The 17,183-nt window shown below is 44.0% G+C and overlaps 1 protein-coding gene across 1 annotated transcript in view; it reads right to left on the bottom strand.

Moving 5' to 3' along the window:
• The window catches only part of ABLIM1 (actin binding LIM protein 1), a 375,358-nt gene that overhangs the window by 175,412 nt on the left and 182,763 nt on the right, over positions 1–17,183 (bottom strand). Inside the window, exons 5-6 of the mRNA XM_073595843.1 lie at positions 15,503–15,629; positions 11,113–11,206 (exon numbers count right to left, since the gene is read on the bottom strand). Of these exons, the coding sequence (XP_073451944.1) occupies positions 11,113–11,206; positions 15,503–15,629 (221 nt within the window). The remainder of the gene's footprint in view (positions 1–11,112; positions 11,207–15,502; positions 15,630–17,183) is intronic.

Below are 17,183 nucleotides of genomic sequence, written 5' to 3'. Positions count from 1 at the left end.
AGGCACCTGGCAGATCCAGACTTTATTGTCGGGATGACGCGGTGCCTGGACTGATTCCAGTGATGTCAGCAGAGAGTTGACTTCAGACCGCTCGCTGCTGATGAAAACGGGTCACAGGAGTGCAAAATGAATTGTGTGACCCAGAGGAGAATCCCAGCCAAATGAGCTCCTTTCTAGTTATTCTGCTGATTCTCTGGCTTGAATACTTTGTCAGTCCCATAACAAGCCCACAGCCAGTAAAGTAATGGCACGTACACACAAGTGGACTTTACGGCAGACTTTGCCCGGCGGACGGGATTTGGTCGGACAATTCGATCGTGTGTGGGCTCCAGCGGACTTTGTTTTCTCAACAGTTGGACGGACTTAGATTTGAAACATGTTTTAAATTAATCCGTTGAAATCGAGTCCGGTTGAAAAGTCCGCCGTCTGTATGCTAGTTCGACGGACAAAAAGCCACGCTAGGGCAGCTATTGGATATGAACTTCCTTATTTTAGTCCGGTGTACGTCATCACGTACGAATTCGAAGGACTTTGGTGGATCGTGTGTAGGCAAGTCCGTTCATTCGGAAAGTCCGTCGTAAAGTATGTCGAAAAGTCCGCCGAGCAAAGTCTGCCGTAAAGTCCGCTCATGTGTACGCGGCATCACTCTAACCTGCACAGCTTACCAACCAGGATGGATATAAATCAATCATTTTTTTAAAAACAAATCAGATTTTTTTGATTTAAATCAGATTTTTTTTTTTTTTATTTAAATTGATTTTTATCAAAATTATTTTAATCATAGGCGTGCGCACGGGTGTGCCGGGTGTGCCTGGGCACACCCTAATCACCCCATGCTGTCTCCAGAGATTTGCAACAAAATGCTGCATCCAAGATAGTGTGTGGCCCGCGCTGCCTGTGAAACAGTTTCATAGGCAGCAGATCGTGAGAATTGCCAGAGCTGATCAGTGTATGAAACTGTTAGATAATGACACTGCAAGCAGGAAGTGAGACCAGCTGTCAAAATGTCGGGGTGATGTCGGGGGTGGGCAGGACTGAACGGCCATCAAACACAAGCCAATGGGATGGGGTCTGGGCGGGCCGCTACATTTATATGGCCCCGCCCCCTCTCTAAAGCAGCTCAAACATTGGCTGGTGTTTATAGCACTTGGTCCCGCCCACCCCCGACATCGCGGCTCAGTTGTAAGTCATCACAACTCAGCCGTGATGTCGGGGGTGGGCGGGACCAAGCGCCAACACCAGCCAATGATTGGGCTGCTTCAGAGAGAGGGCGGAGCCAGAGAAATGTAGCGGCCCGCCCAGACCCATCCTATTGGCTGCTGTTTGGTAACTGTTCAGTCCCGCCCACCACCAACATCACCGCTGACTTTTAACAGCTGGTATCTCTCCCTGCATGCAGTGTCATCATCTGACAGTTTCATACACTGAACAGCTCTGGCAATTCTCACGATCTCCTGAATGTGAAACTCCCCCTCTCCCCTATCAGTGCCAACCAATGCTGCCAATCAGTGCCAACCAATGCTGCCAGTGCCAACCAGTACTGTCTATCCGTGCCAGTTCTGCTTATCAGTGCCAACCAATTCTGCCTATCAGTGCAAACTAGTGCTGCCTATCAGTGCCAACCAATGCTGCCTATCAGTGCCAGTGCTGCTTATCCGTGCCAACCAATGCTGCCTATCAGTGCCAGTGCTGATCCTCAGTGCCAACCAATGCTGCCTATCAATGCCAACCAGTACTGCCTATCCATGCCAGTGCTGCTTATTAGTGCCAACTAATTCTGCCTATCAGTGCCAACCAGTGCGGTCTACCAGTGCCAACCAATGCTGCCAATCAGTGCCAACCAATTCTGCCAATCAGTGCCAACCAATGCTGCCAATCAGTGCCAACCAGTACTGCCAATCAGTGCCAACCAGTACTGCCTATCCAACCAGTGCAAACCAGTGCTGCCTATCAGTGCAAATCAGTGCTGATTATTAGTGCCGACCAATGCTGCCTATTAGTGCCAGTGTTGCTTATCAGTGCCAGTGCCAACCAATGCTGCCTATCAGTGCCAGTGCTGCTTACAGTGCCAACCAATGCTGCCTATCCGTGCCAACCAGTGCTGCCTATCCGTGCCAGAGCTGCTTATCAGTGTCAACCAATTCTGCCTATCAGTGCCAACCAGTGCCAACCAATGCTGCTTATCAGTGCCAACCAATGCTGTCTATTAGTGCCAACCAATGCTGCCTATCAGTGGCAACCAGTCCCAGTCAGTGCACCCTATCAGTGCCAACCAATGCTGTAAATCAGTGCCAACCATTGCTGTCAATCAGTGCCAACCAATGCTGCCTATCAGTGCAGCGAATCAGAGCCTATCAGTGCCCATAAGTGCTACCAATCAGTGCCCATCAGTGCTGACAATAAGCGTACATCAGTGCCGCCCATCAGTGCCACCTATCAGTGCTGCCTATCATTGCCACCTATCAGTGCACATCAGTGCTACCAATTAGTGCCCATCAATGCTGCCAATCAGTGCAGCCTATTAGAGCCCATCAGTGCTGCCTATCAGTGCCCATCAGTGCTGCCTTAGCAGGGATGGTGGAAACCCCTCTACAGATAATTGCAATACAAATTACCTTAAAGTGCAACAACTTTTTAGTTGGGAGGTTCACACCAGTATAGGACTTTGGAATTTTTCTTTTTTAGAGTGATTTTTTAGAGTGGTACACTTAATTGTATATGTTTTAGTTACGGTTATAATGTGAATGATTGCACTTGAAGTTAATTTCCCACCACCCCTGCTAAGTCCATGTCTTTATGGACCTTGTTTGTGCACTGGTGGGCAGTCATGTTGGAACAGGAAGGGGCCGTCCCCAAACTGTTCCCACAAAGTTGGGAGCATGAAATTGTCCAAAATGTCTTGGTATGCTGATGACAGAAGAGTTTCCCTTTACTGGCACTAAGGTGCCAAGCCCAACCCCTGAATAACAACCCCACACCATAATTCCCCCTCCACCAAATGATTTGGACCAGTCCACAAAGCAAGATCCGTAAAGACATGGATGAGCGAGTTTGGGGTAGAGGAACTTGACTGGCCTGCACAGAGTCCTGACCTCAAAAAATGCCCTTCTGGAAGAATGGTCAAACATTCCCATAGACACACTCCTAAACCTTGTGGACGGCCTTCCCAGAAGAGTTGAAGCTGTTATAGCTGCAAAGGGTGGGCCAACTCATTATTGAACCCTACGGACTAAGACTGGGATGTCATTAAAGGTAAAGTGTGTGTAAAGGCAGGCGTCCCAATACATATATATATATATATACACGTATGTGTGCTTGAGCTTTCGGTGCACACCCTAATGTAATAGGCTGCGCACGCCTATGATTTTAATATAATGTTTTTTGGGTAGATAGTTTTCCATTTAAGATACATTAATAATTTAGTTTATTCAGCATGAAATGGAGCTTAGTTATGTAACATGAGGCTGTATATTCTGCAATATTTACATTTTTAGTAAACTCATTCAATGAATCCAATCTCTGCAAGCTGAGATAACATGCACTGCATTGATGCATTCACACAATTTCACAGTAACCAGGAGGAGGAGCCGCTGCGGGGCAGAGATGACAGTTGTGCTTTAAAGATTATGATTGAAATCAAATCCACCCTGATACCAACCGTGGCTCTAGAGTCCTTATAACTATATATATATATATATCTTAAAGATATGTACCTGGTGGTACAACTATATTTATTTTTCTGCTTAGTAGTAAAATGTTTGTGCCTTGCTGACCCTCCTACCTGTCTGATTGAGAACAGTGCCCTATCTGCAGTCTCTAATGAGTGAAATGTCCTCGATGATCCTGCCTGGTGGGATCTTGTGGTCTTGGGCAATGCTTGGGGCACATAAGCAGTTTAAAAAATAAAAAATACAGTTTAACAAGCTATTGCATTTTGGGAAGCTTTAAAGCTCCCCTTGATAAAGGCCCGAAGAGCTGCAATTGATCAGAACAGGTGGACTCTAAGAAGTTTGGAGAATATTTCTGCTGATGATTAGGGCCCCTGGAATGCACAAGCCATTGGTTTGGTGCTCTTGTTTCCTTCAACCTCTGGATTTTGCTTAGGTGCTGCCTGTGGCCCCTCTATGTTTAAAGCTGAAGTCTAATCTGCTTATATTTTGCCTTCCCTGGTTCCTCCCTCCCCCTCTCACCAACACGCATATTTAAAGAGGAACTGCAGTCTGCTCACCTAATTTGTAATAAAAACATCTTTACCATTCTGAAGCTTCCCTCTAACCACTTTGCATATTATTTTATATATACTGTGATTCTGTACTTGCCAAATATGCTGCAGAAATCTCCCTCCACTGAGTCTGGCTGCAGCCATTTTAACTGTGGGCAGCTGAAGCTGCTGCCTGTTCACTTCCTGGATTTATACAGACAAACAGAGGCACACCTCCAGCTCTGCAGCTCTCATTGGCCTTCTTATGACTCATCCCCCCTCACTTCCTGGAAATCTCTCAGAAGAGTGAGAGAGAGCTGTACATGATGTCATAAGCCTAGGCTGATGACCAGACAAGAAACAGGAAGTGGGCTGTATAAGGTATTTACTGGCAGAAAAAAAAAATGTTTTACTATCCAAAGTTAAAACAACAAGGGCAGAAGATTTAATAGATGGAAGATTGAAAAAATGATTGAAGGTCAACTTTAAATAAAACCTTTCCCTCTTCATTACATACCTTATTTTATCCAGTGATATCATCCTGGGTCTCATTGCTTCTCTATGCAATGCAGGCAGATCATGGCTGGTGGGAGGGGACGACAAGGTGGTGTACATGGCTTCCTGAAATCATCACAGCACTCTGCCTCAGTACTCCTCTCAAGAGCCCCTCTGTAAGAAGGTGAGCTGACTTTTGGGAGGAGTTATGCAAATATCAAAATACCTTCATGGGTGGGTGTCAGTCTGGAAGAGCGGCCATTTCCATGCAGGCTTTGCTAGGTAAATCCCGCATGTGATGCTGAGCCTCCATGATTGAAAGAACTGAAATCCAATGAATGAAAGGGCCAGGGACAGGCCAGCTGGGGAGGAAAGTGCTAGATAATGCTGGACGTCTTCCAGCCAGGAAATGACATGGACTTCAGCTTCTAATGCACACTGTGAGAAGCTCACAGTGTGCAGTAAAATCAGAGGTAAGCCATATCAGCACAGAAGAGGAACCTGTACAACTGTGCAAGGCTGAAGGGGGGCTGGAGGTCACATTTAGGAGTTATGATTATTGCTCACTAGATTCCGGGTCAGGGATCCCTCGGATCCTATCCAGTCATCACAACAAAGAACCTTCTCTGTGTAAAGTGAAGGACAAGGATGACTGCTTCATCTTAATCCTCTTAGAACATCCGGCAGCATTTGATTGGCTGACCATGACATTGTATTAGGTTTGTATTGTCGATGATCGATCCTTCCATGCCGGGAGATCAAAGACCATGGTGAGCTCCTCCATATCAGCTCCCCGGGGGTTCCGTCCTCTCCGCAATGCTGTCTGCGGTGTGGATTCTTCACAATCCATATCCCCCCCTCTGTCTTATCACCCCTATGCAGATCATCCCTGCCGGCATTTATCCTTTACTCCAGATATTAAAGACCCATCACCAGACATAACCTGTCCAACCGAGCCATGAAGGAGGAACGGCCACCGGCTGAACCGAGACAAAGCCCGAGTTCTGGTGGCGGGAGGTCAGAGCCGAGCAGAAATACAGAATAGTCACAGTCACCCGCTATGTACAGGGCACAGAGCCTCAATACACAGGTCATGTCCACAGTCTGTGTGCAACCAGGATGGCGAGTAATTCCCAGGAATCAGATACCTGCTGTGATCATATCATCATACCCAAGGAGCAATATAACCAATCAAAGCAGATATAACCCCCGACTGGTGGACATTAACCACTTCCGGACCCATAGCAGATTGACTGCTACAGGGCGGCCCTCCTGTGCAGAATCACATATACTGTAATTATTGGCGTATAACACGCACCTTTTCAATCTGAAAATTGGGTGCAAATTGTGTGGGTGTTATACACTAATACTGCAATTTGGGCTGCCTAGGAGGGCACAGAGAGGAAGGTGGGATGAGCGCCATCAGATCAATGCCCATATGCAGCCTCACCATTGCCATGAATGCAGCCTGATCAGTGCCCATCTGCAGCCTGATCAATGCCCATCTGCAGCCTGATCAATGCCCATCTGCAGCCTGATCAATGCCCATCTGCAGCCTGATCAATGCCCATCTGCAGCCTGATCAATGCCCATCTGCAGCCTGATCAATGCCCATCTGCAGCCTGATCAATGCCCATCTGCAGTCTCACCTCAGATTACTGTTGCCTCGGAGGGGACAGGGAGGGGGGCGAGACGAGCGCCATCAGATTACATACAGCGAGAATCTCCTGTTTACTCGGCGGTCTCTTTATTACAGTCCCATCTCCTGGACCGGCATTGGACCAGTCTTCTATCTATCATAGCCGAGTAAACAGAAGACTCACGCTGTATGTAATCTGCGCTCGTCTCGCCCCCCTCCCTGTCCCCTCCGAGGCAGCAGTAATCTGAGGTGAGGCTGTAGATGGGCATTGATCAGGCTGCATTCATGGCAATGGTGAGGCTGCATATGGGCATTGATCAGGCTGCAGATGGCATTGATCAGGCTGCAGATGAGCATTGATCAGGCTGCAGATGAGCATTGATCAGGCTGCAGATGGGCATTGATCAAGCTGCAGATGAGCATTGATCAGGCTGCAGATGAGCATTGATCAGGCTGCAGATGGGCATTGATCAGGCTGCAGATGGGCATTGATCAGGCTGCAGATGGCATTAATCAGGCTGCAGATGGCATTGATCAGGCTGCAGATGGGCATTGATCAGGCTGCAGATGGCAGTGATCAGGCTGCAGATGGCAATGATCAGGTTGTAGATGGGCAATGGTGAGGCTGCAGGTGTCATTGATCAGGCTGCAGATGGCATTGATCAGGCGGCAGATGGGCAATGGTGAGGCTGCATTAATAGTCACTGACGCTTATTTTGCTTCAAAGTTCTTTATTTAAAATTTTAGCTTTTTTCCTGAAACTTCCCTCCTAAAATGAAATGGCATTGGGTAATTGTGAGGCTGCAGATGGGCATTGATCAGGCAGCAGATGGGCATTGATCAGGCTGCAGATGGCATTGATCAGGCTGCAGATGGGCAATTGTGAGGTTGCAGATGGGCAATTGTGAGGTTGCAGATGGCATTGATCAGGCTGCAGGTGGGCATTGATCAGGCTGCAGATGGCATTGATCAGGCTGCAGATGGGCAATTGTGAGGTTGCAGATGGCATTGATCAGGCTGCAGGTGGGCATTGATCAGGCTGCAGATGGCAATGATCAGGTTGTAGATGGGCAATGGTGAGGCTGCAGGTGGCATTGATCAGGCTGCAGATGGGTAATTGTGAGGCTGCAGATGGCAATGATCAGGTTGTAGATGGGCAATTGTGAGGCTGCAGATGGCAATGATCAGGCGGCAGATGGGCAATGGTGGGGCTGCATTAATAGTCACTGACGCTTATTTTGCTTCAAAGTTCTTTATTTAAAATGTTAGCTTTTTTCCTGAAACTTCCCTCCTAAAATGAAGGTGCGTGTTATATGCCTATAAATATGGTACATACGTGATTCTGCACTTCCGCTTTAAATCCGGGTTATAAACTCCCGTGTTGCATACGGCATAGGGGGGGTACATAAGAACCCTCCATAAGGGATCATGTACTAATATGTATTGATCACATAGAACTGCCCAGATAATAGGACAGCTCATTAGGAGGTTTGAGTGTTAAATCCTCATAGAATAGACTTTGTTGTACCTATAAGAGTCATATCACAACACGCATTCCTACAAAACACTGATTATATCGTATTCATTCTCCGCCAGCCTTATTATTATTATACTTTTTAGTAGATTTTCTGTGTAATAAAAGGGATGTTTTTATTTCTTGTAAAATCTGGCTGGTGGTGAATAAATAAGATGTAATCACTGTTTTGAAGGAACCCGTACTGTGATGTAGAGATTGTTCGAGTATAACAGACTTCTGTATTCTACGATGATTATATTGTAATAATACACCTTCAGCGATTCTATGTGGTGCGGGAAAGCTTGCGCTCCCGCATGCGTTCCTGCATTGTATGAGACTGCATGTTACACTGCATTGGGAATTGCAATACCATCATTTATTTAATGGCACCCCAACACACCTAGGCATCACACGTGTACTGCATGCGCACCACAAAGCATAGTAACTTATTACCACGCAGTACGATTTAAAAATGCACAATTGAAATGAATGGGTTTGCCCTGCTGCAATGCACAGTAACTTGCAAAAAAAAAAAAAAAAACGCATAGCAACGCATGTGCGCTGTTGCATCACACAGGTGTGAGCCCGGCCTTTTGTTTTCCTGGAAGCAGCGTCCGATACAAAGCCTGTAAAGGCACGTGAAGCCTGGCTGAGGTTTGGGACTCACATACATAACCCAAATCCCCCCCCCCCCCCCCCCAAAAAAAAAATATAAAGCCGGGACTCAGTCACTAAAGATAAGGAAGCAAGGCTGGTTGTGGCAGCTACTGGAGCCATGAAGTTAAAAAACACATCAGGAGTAATAGGCAAAAGAGTGCCACAGTCCGGTAAAACTTTTATGACAAGTGATTACAAAGAAGAAGCCAACACGTTTCAGGGGCTCAAAACACCCCTTCATCAGGGCTAAGGAACAAGAAAATACAAGTCAGTGTCAACAGAGAGAAGGTCTAAAAGAACCATCTTTTATACTAATAATTGAATATATTGTACTACTGGTATATATAAAAATAGTATATATAATAATGTATATAAAAAATAAAATAAATACTATAAATAAAAAGAACTAAACAACATCAAAGGCAGCATTAGCCTCACAATAGGTAGTAAAATCATGGGAAAAGAAATGGTATCATAACTTACTCAAAACAAATGAAAATAAGAGCAAACTCTTTATTATTCTCTATTACAATATCATCACTTAGCCTAGGTTCACACATATGGGGTGCGGGAAACGCATTGATCGATGTGCGTTTCCCATACAGCATTGCAATCGCACTGTGTTTGTGATCTGCTGTGGGTGTCAAAACAAAGTTAACAACACCCCAAAAGGATTGAAAACGCAGTGAAAATGAATGGGCTCCAATCGCACTGCACTGAATCACATGTGAATTGCACAGGAATGCAGTGCGGCTCCTATGCGATTCCCAATGCGAGTTATAGTGTGAACCAGGGCTTACAAATAATAGTTCCTAAAACATGTCAATAAATAATAAAATGCAACTATTTTTAGTGTGGCACTTGCTAAGAGAGTATTATAAGCACAACCCATAAAATGGGAAAAAGCAGTGGTCTAGGGGCTGATCTACACCCCAATGTGTGCGCTTTTGCACATTTTTATTCGGTGTGTTTTGACCGCTGATTCATTTCAATGGGCTGCCAAATGCACGGTAACACAAACACGCATGTTTGCTAGATGCATTTGGGGTGCCATTAACAATTAATGACACCCATGTACGTCTAAAGAGCGCGCAGAACGTCCCCGTGCAATGCAGGAAACTTTTTTTATGCACCGCAAGTGGTGTGAATGGGCCCTAAAAGTACAATTACAAAGTTAATAAAAACAATCAAATAAAATACTCATATACATATACTTTATGTGCTGATCTGATGACTGCAAAACATGGCCAGAAAGCACCAACATACCAACACATCCCTTTGCTCATTAACAACCACATTCTATAATTCTGAATTCTCTCCAAGCCCCGATAAAGGGGTCTCTTCAGAACTCCCAAAACACTAAGGCCAGGTTCACACAAGTGCGATCGTGGGTTAGTGCCTGGGGTCTGGTGCATTCCTGTACACCAGTTCAGGTGTGATTCAGGTCCGAATTTTAGACTGAACTCACACCTGAACCAGACCCAAACATGCACAGGACTCTTTTTCAATCCGGACCGCGGCCTCCCCGGACCTGTGTGAACTGGCTTCATTGAGAGCCACAAAGGAGATATTTGCCAGCACACCATGGATCAACGAAGTAGCATCCAAACCGACTGTTTATTGCACGATCACATCACAAGAACAGTGCAACGTTTCAGGGTCACGCAGGACCCCTTCGTCAGGCATGTGATCACCACATGCCTGACGAAGGGGTCCTGCGTGACTCCAAAACATTCCACTGTTCTTGTGATGTGATCATGCAATAAACAGTCGGTTTGGATGCTACTTCGTTGAACCATGGTGTCTCCTTTGTGACTTTCTAAATCAGTTTCCAGCTGGTTGTTGCTGCTGTACCCAAACTTTTGAGAGCTTATCCAGGAACGTGTGCGATGGGAATATGGAGTATTCCTTTGAGAGCAAGTCACACTCGTATGTCATGCGAATTGGATGCGGTGGAAAAACCACATCCAATTCGCATATATGTGAACCTGGTCTTAGGGTTAGATTTACTAAAACTGGAGAGTGCAAAATCTGGTGCAGCTCTGCATAGTTACCAATCAGCTTCCAGTTTTTTTTTTGTCAAAGCTTAATTGGAAGCTGATTGGCTACTACAGCTGCAGCCGATTTTTTAGTAAATTAACCCCCACTGTCTGTTGGACTTTTATATTACATTAAACTCTATATTACAGAATTGGGTGTTGTGTTTCTTTTCTACTATTCTCCTTGGATTCTTCCATCTTGAGTCACTTAATTCCATATCATAGAATTTACTTGGCAAGATCAAGCCCAATTTGGATTCAGCATCCCAATGAGCACCCCCCCCCCCCACCACCACCACCACCACCACCACCACCAACTTGCACTGTACAAAATTCTAAAAGACATATCAATGAGCAGGCGAGTGCAGAAGTATTACATTTAAATATATGCACGTGCTCTTTCCTGTGGTTGGTATAGCTACAGCTCATTGCTAAAATGTCCCTTTCTAAAAACCAAGACCATTTATAATGTCAGACCATTTAGAAAAATAATTCAGCTCATTGTTTCCTCTGGTGTCACCTCACTGCACACTTCTATACACAATAGTAAAATACGGAGACTCACCTCCAGCACTTTCCCCGTGATAAATTCATGGCACGCTTCACACTTGACCCCGAACAGAACCTGATAATCCTTTTCACAGTATGGAGAGCCATCCCTGACCAAGAGACACAAACATCTTAGAACTCTTCAGAAGTAAGAAGACATTTTATGTATATTCACTCATATAGCACCAACATAATCTGGAGTGCAGTAATATTTTATTGCTACAACTATTGATTAAAGCGAGGCATACATGGGCCAGAGCATTATATTGTACACAACAACACCAATGTTGTGGGTGACTAGAACAGGTCAGAATTGTTATTTTGTCATTTTTTTAATTGAAAACATGAATTGTAATCATTTTTAAAACTGCCAGGGATCATTTGTCACAATTTTTCTGTATATTCTATATGAGGGACATTCTGACAATAAAGCCTTATGGTGACACATCATTACTGCTAGTACAACTCACTTCTTCCCATAGATAGTCAACAAGGCTCTATTGCATTGCACAGTGCTGCGAATCTAATGGGGCGTACACACGGTCTGACTTTGACCGGACTGGTCTGACAGACACCGACTGACCAAATCCGGAGGACAATCCGATTGTCTGTGGGCTTCACCGGACCTTGAGCTGACTTTTCCAGTCACAAATCTGACGGACTTTATATTTGGAACCTGCTTCAAATCTTTACGTCAGAAATCCGCTCGTCTGTATGCTAGTCCGACGGACAAAAAAACGACACTAGGGCAGCTATTGGCTACTGGCTATGAATTCCTTATTTTAGTCTGGTGTAGGTCATCACGTACGAATCCGTTCATTAGAAAGTCCGTCGAAAGTCCGCTGGAAAGTTTGTTGGATCAGTCCGGTGGAAAAGTCCGCCCGTGTGTACGTGGCATAACATGTTTCAGACACTGGCAGCTAAAGGGGAACTTACAGTATATGGGCAGCTTACATAGGAGAATGCAATGACCAGGCAAAATGCTCAAAGTTACAAACACTGAATAATATCTGCTACGCTGTCATCTGGCAAGGATTTGGGAATCACAAAATTGCCAGATCAGAATTAGAAAGATTTTGGGGGGTGAAAATAGTTCACATATGTTTGTTTCATCTCCGTATTTAGCTATTTGGCTCAGTGATACTTTAAAGCATCAATGTTACCTACAGACACTATGGGGTTGATTTACTAAAATCTGGAGCCTTTCTGCATAGAAGCCAATCAGCTTCCATCTTCGTTCACACTGAACATGCGGCTTTGTAATTGTGCGACTTCCCTGAGCTTACACGATTTCAAAGCTGCATTCCAGTCTGACTTCGGGGGCGACTTGAAAGACATCTGTGCAGGTTCATTGCACAGATGTTTAATGAAGTCGCCCCCCGAAGTCGCCAAAAGTAGTGCAGGAACTACTTTTGGAAATCAGTGCGGCACCGCAAAGTCAGTGTCACACCGATTGGGATGCTCCCATTTCCAGCAATAGGCTGCGATTTCACATACGATTTGACCTGTCAAATTTCGCCAATGTGAACGGGGGTTCCAGGTTTTATTGTAAAAGCTTAATTTGACAAGCCGAAGTTAGAAGCTGATTGGCTACCGTGTACAGCCACCAGATTCTGAGTGCTCCCATTTTAGTAAATCTCCCCCCATATGTCCTTCTCATAGCCTTAAAGGAGAAGTCCAGCCTGAGCTCGTTTGGCTGAGCTTCTCCTAAGGGTCACAGGAATGCAATTCATTTTGCATGCCTGTAACCCGTTTTCAGCAGAGAGCGGTCTGAAGTCCACTCTCTACTGACGTCACTGGAATCAGTCCAGGCACTGCATCATCATGACAATGGGAGTCTGAATCCTCCAGGTGCCTGGACTGATAGCCGTCTCAGCCTCTCAGAGAGCCACTGTGAGCCTGAGATGGGCGCTCTGTCCACTCCACAGCTCAGCGCTCCAATGAGCCAGGAGGAGGCAGAGAGGAGAGCTGCCAATTGACAGTCAGCAGCTCTCTGCTCGGGGAGCTGTGAGAACCGAGCCATCGGCGATGTGCGATCGTTTGGTTCTCAGTGCAGAGGCGGCGGGGGACAGATGCAGCATCGGACTGATGCTGCATCCACCTAGGTAAGTATAAAAGGGGGAAAAAAAAACTCTACTTCTCTTTTAAAGCAGCATTAAACTCAAAAGCAAACATTTATTTGCTTTTATTTGTTGCTATTTATTTATATTGCAGCTTACCATTTCTTATGTGATGGCTGCATTAGTTTTTTTTTTTAGTATTTTTTTAGACTTTCTTTATTAGATTTTTACCTGGTGATCTTGCCAGTAAGACTGTTTTTTCAACAGAACAAACTGTCTTGCAGATGTAGCAGTTACAGACATGAAACAAACCATCTAACACTGGCAGGGGTGCTTACATTGGTCAGGTTTTATTTATTCATGTAAAACCTTTATCCCAAAAAAAAAAAAAAATGTTGCTGTAACTGCTTATAAAGTTAGACCTGGAGTTTGGCTTCAATTTGTTAGTGTATTTAAATCTGCTAATGCATCTAACACTCCCCCCCCCCCAGACTGACAATGCTGCTGTCTCTGCTTCTCCTTCTTTCAGAGTAGAGGCACGCTAATACAGGAGGTGTGTTACTGGCTGTCCCCAGTGAATTAAAGTGGTTGTAAACCTCAGACATGAAACATGAACAAAGCGTACCCCTCTATAGTGGCTACTTTTTAAACGGCAAGTAAAAACATAGGGTGAAAAGCCTAAAAAAAAAAAAAAAAAAAAGAAAAAAAGAAACGAATGCAGCAACCATATCAAATGATTGGTAAGCATCGATATATTACATTTTTGGTTTTGGGTTTTGTACCGCTTTAAGCTACTCAAAGACACCACTGATAAAAGCTTGCCATGTCACCTCCAAATGACAAGTGTCTGAAAAATGATCATTGCTGGTGGGTGTACAATGGTACCTACACCTGTAAATCTGGATGTTAAGCAGAGTTTAACAAATCATTCATCAAATACAGGAAAAATTATAAATGCTGTGTGGTGTCAAATGGGCCTTGATCTGGTGAATGTGTAATAGCCTTAGCTGACTCACATGTATTATAATCATAGCAATTATGAATAAACACAGAATAACTATTTTCCATTTAATAACAATAAATATAATTCTTCCCATTATAGGATTTGCAGATAATGCCATAATGTGTCTTGGCTTGGCTGCTATTCCCTGAAAAGTCCATTAGATGGCAGCAGTGCTGTTTGCACACAGAACAGAGGCAGTACAGCGACAGCTACAGTGCTGCACAGTCTGCAGTTTGTATGGCAGGCCTGGACTGCTCTATTCTACTGTTCAGTAATTATATAACCATATATATATATATATATATATATATATATATATATATATATATAAAATTATTATTATACAGGTAGACAAACTCTAATTGTCCTGTCTCAGGCCTGATTCACACCTATGCATTTTTAGTGCTTTTTGCATTTTGCAGATTTGTACTACAGAACGTGTTCCATAGGAAACCATGTTAAATGGACTGTAGTTCAAATCTGCAAAATACAAAAAGTACCAAAAAAGCATAGGTGTGAATCAAGTCTCAGACAGGGACTCCCATTCTTTATTCATTATTTGCAGCTCAGTTTAAAGTGATAGTTCACCTTTACAGAAATTTTTTTAAAGGTGAACCAACATTGGACACCCTCCCCACCCCCCAGTCCTCGCTGTACTTACCTCTGGGCTTGACAAGCTGTCAGCACCCCTGCAGCCGCTCCGTGCTCCATGCTATAGATAGGGTCCATGCATGCTGGGCTCAAAAAACGCTGCTTGCACAGGAGTTTTGCCTATAGAAGCAGTTAATATTATTCCATGTGTCCATACACATTAGGACGTTTAGAGGAATATTTTAAGCTCAGCATTTAGAAGCAGAAAACAAAACCTTCTGGTTTGCGTTCTTTGAGAGCAGTTTTCTAGCAGAAACTAATGCCAAATGAGCGTTTTTTTTCCTTCCAAAAGAACTGCCTTTTTTAAGCCCAGTGTGTATGGACCCATAGAAAACTCCAAACATAGATGGAACCAAAAACCGCAGTTTTCAATGCAGCTGTCCCAGGCGAATACCGTACACAAGATGATGTATACACCTTATAAGAAAAAGAGAAGAGAGAGGGAAGCGCAATAATGTTGCACAATATTGCTGCACTTCCTTATCTCTTCTTCTTCTTCTTTTATCAGCATGAGGGTCAGGAAGCTGACATAACTCTCAAAGTCAGTCTCAGGCATAGTACAGAATATGCTTCTCTAACCCGTTTTAATAGGATAAAACTGAATATATATGTCATAAGCCTAGCTGTGTCTGAAACCCAATAAAGGTTCGGTACTGCATCAGGACCGACCCAAACTGGAAGTAATTACGTACTTGCTGATGTACTCGCCGGTCAGAACTTTGCCGCAGGATTTGCACTTGAAGCAGCCGAGATGCCACTGCTTGTCCAGCGCTAGTAAGGCTTGGCCGTTCTTGATGTCCCTGCCGCAGCCTGCGCAGCCTGCAAACCAGAACAATAAGAAATGTCAGATACCTTCCATCAAATTTGTAAATTGCTACAAAGTTACAATTTGTAGTCTGATCACTGGAGAAAGGAGACTGAGGAACTGCTGCCTCCTGCCTGTAGCAGACAGGCCCGATGACGTCATCTCAGCCTAGACAAAGTCACTGACTGGAGATCAAGGACTCTAAAGTGGAGCTCATAAAAACTGTACAATCAGACCATAATGTGTGGCACTTTAGAGGAAATTTCGGTCATGTGGGTTCATGTAAGTTCACACAGAGTTGGTAAAATGTTAAAGGTTACACAAAACAAATCTCGTGAGCAACCTCATGATGTTTTATATACGATCGGCATTGTGGTGAGTATTTTGTCAGAGCGATGTGTCGCTGAATTGAACAAGCACAGGATCAGTTTGATAATATGAGAAAAATATTGATTAGAGCCATTTTAAAGATTCCCTGGATGAAGTAAGTCAGAGGTGCACGATCCAAATACTATTTGATTTTGCGGTGTAGAGTAACCTCCGTGATGCAGCAATGGCTCTGGTTTTTGCAGACATGGAAGGGCCCCATAGAAAGAACGCATAAGGAATCCAGGGGGTGTACAAGTAACATAAGAGCCATACCAAAATAAATGATTTTGTCATAAAAGTTCAGAGTAACAAGCCATCGTGTTTTTAGAGCTGTAATGTGTCCTTTTCATCATGGTGAAAAAAATATACATTGTGCACTATATGGCCAAAAGTATGTGGGATACACATAGGGTTGCACTGATATTAGTATCGGTGGCGATACCGAGTATTTGCACAAGTATTGGTACTCCTGCAAATGCACCGACGCCTGAAACCGATACTTTGAGACTTTGAGCTGTCAGTGGGTCTCCCGGTAATTGGAGCTGTCAAAAAAAAAAAGCAGCCAGCAATGTTTATCAACAACACTGCTCAGGCTGAAACACTAAAATAAAAAGAAACATTGTTTCTTTTTGAAACTTTTGGTTTCTTCATCTGCAGATCAAAGGGATGAACAAATGTTCCTCTGTTTAACCCCTTATTAACCCCTAATTTACTCTAATCAGCCCTTATTAACTCCCTATTCTCTTCCATTTAATTATTTTCCTGCTTTTCTTTTTTTTTGTTCACGTCTATTTTATAAGCGTTAAACAATAAAACTTCTTTTTGTTTGCTTTGTTAGTAAATATTTTACACACATATATTAACATATATTTACACATTTCACATTGAAAAAGCCCGAAATTAAAAAACAATCTATTTATTTAATTTGTAAATAACTTTTCAATGCTTTGTACCATTGCTGACAGCTGAAGTGAAAACAAAACAGTTGCGGTAGGTATCGGTAATTGGTATCGGTGAGTAGTAAAAAAAAGGGTATCGGTACTCGTAAAAAAAATGGTATCGGTGCATCCCTAGATACAAAGACATGTCATGGACAGAGGTCCCTATCCTATGATAGAAGGGCAGTCCAGGTGATGCAGAAACATACTGGAGGCTGCATGGCAAGTGTCACAGAGGGCCAAACCTCAGACTTCAGAAGC

This window comes from Aquarana catesbeiana, linkage group LG08, assembly GCF_042186555.1.
Source record: "Aquarana catesbeiana isolate 2022-GZ linkage group LG08, ASM4218655v1, whole genome shotgun sequence".
Lineage (NCBI taxonomy): Eukaryota > Metazoa > Chordata > Amphibia > Anura > Ranidae > Aquarana > Aquarana catesbeiana.
Note: the sequence above shows the minus strand (reverse complement) of the source record. Positions and strands in the feature narration are given on the sequence as shown.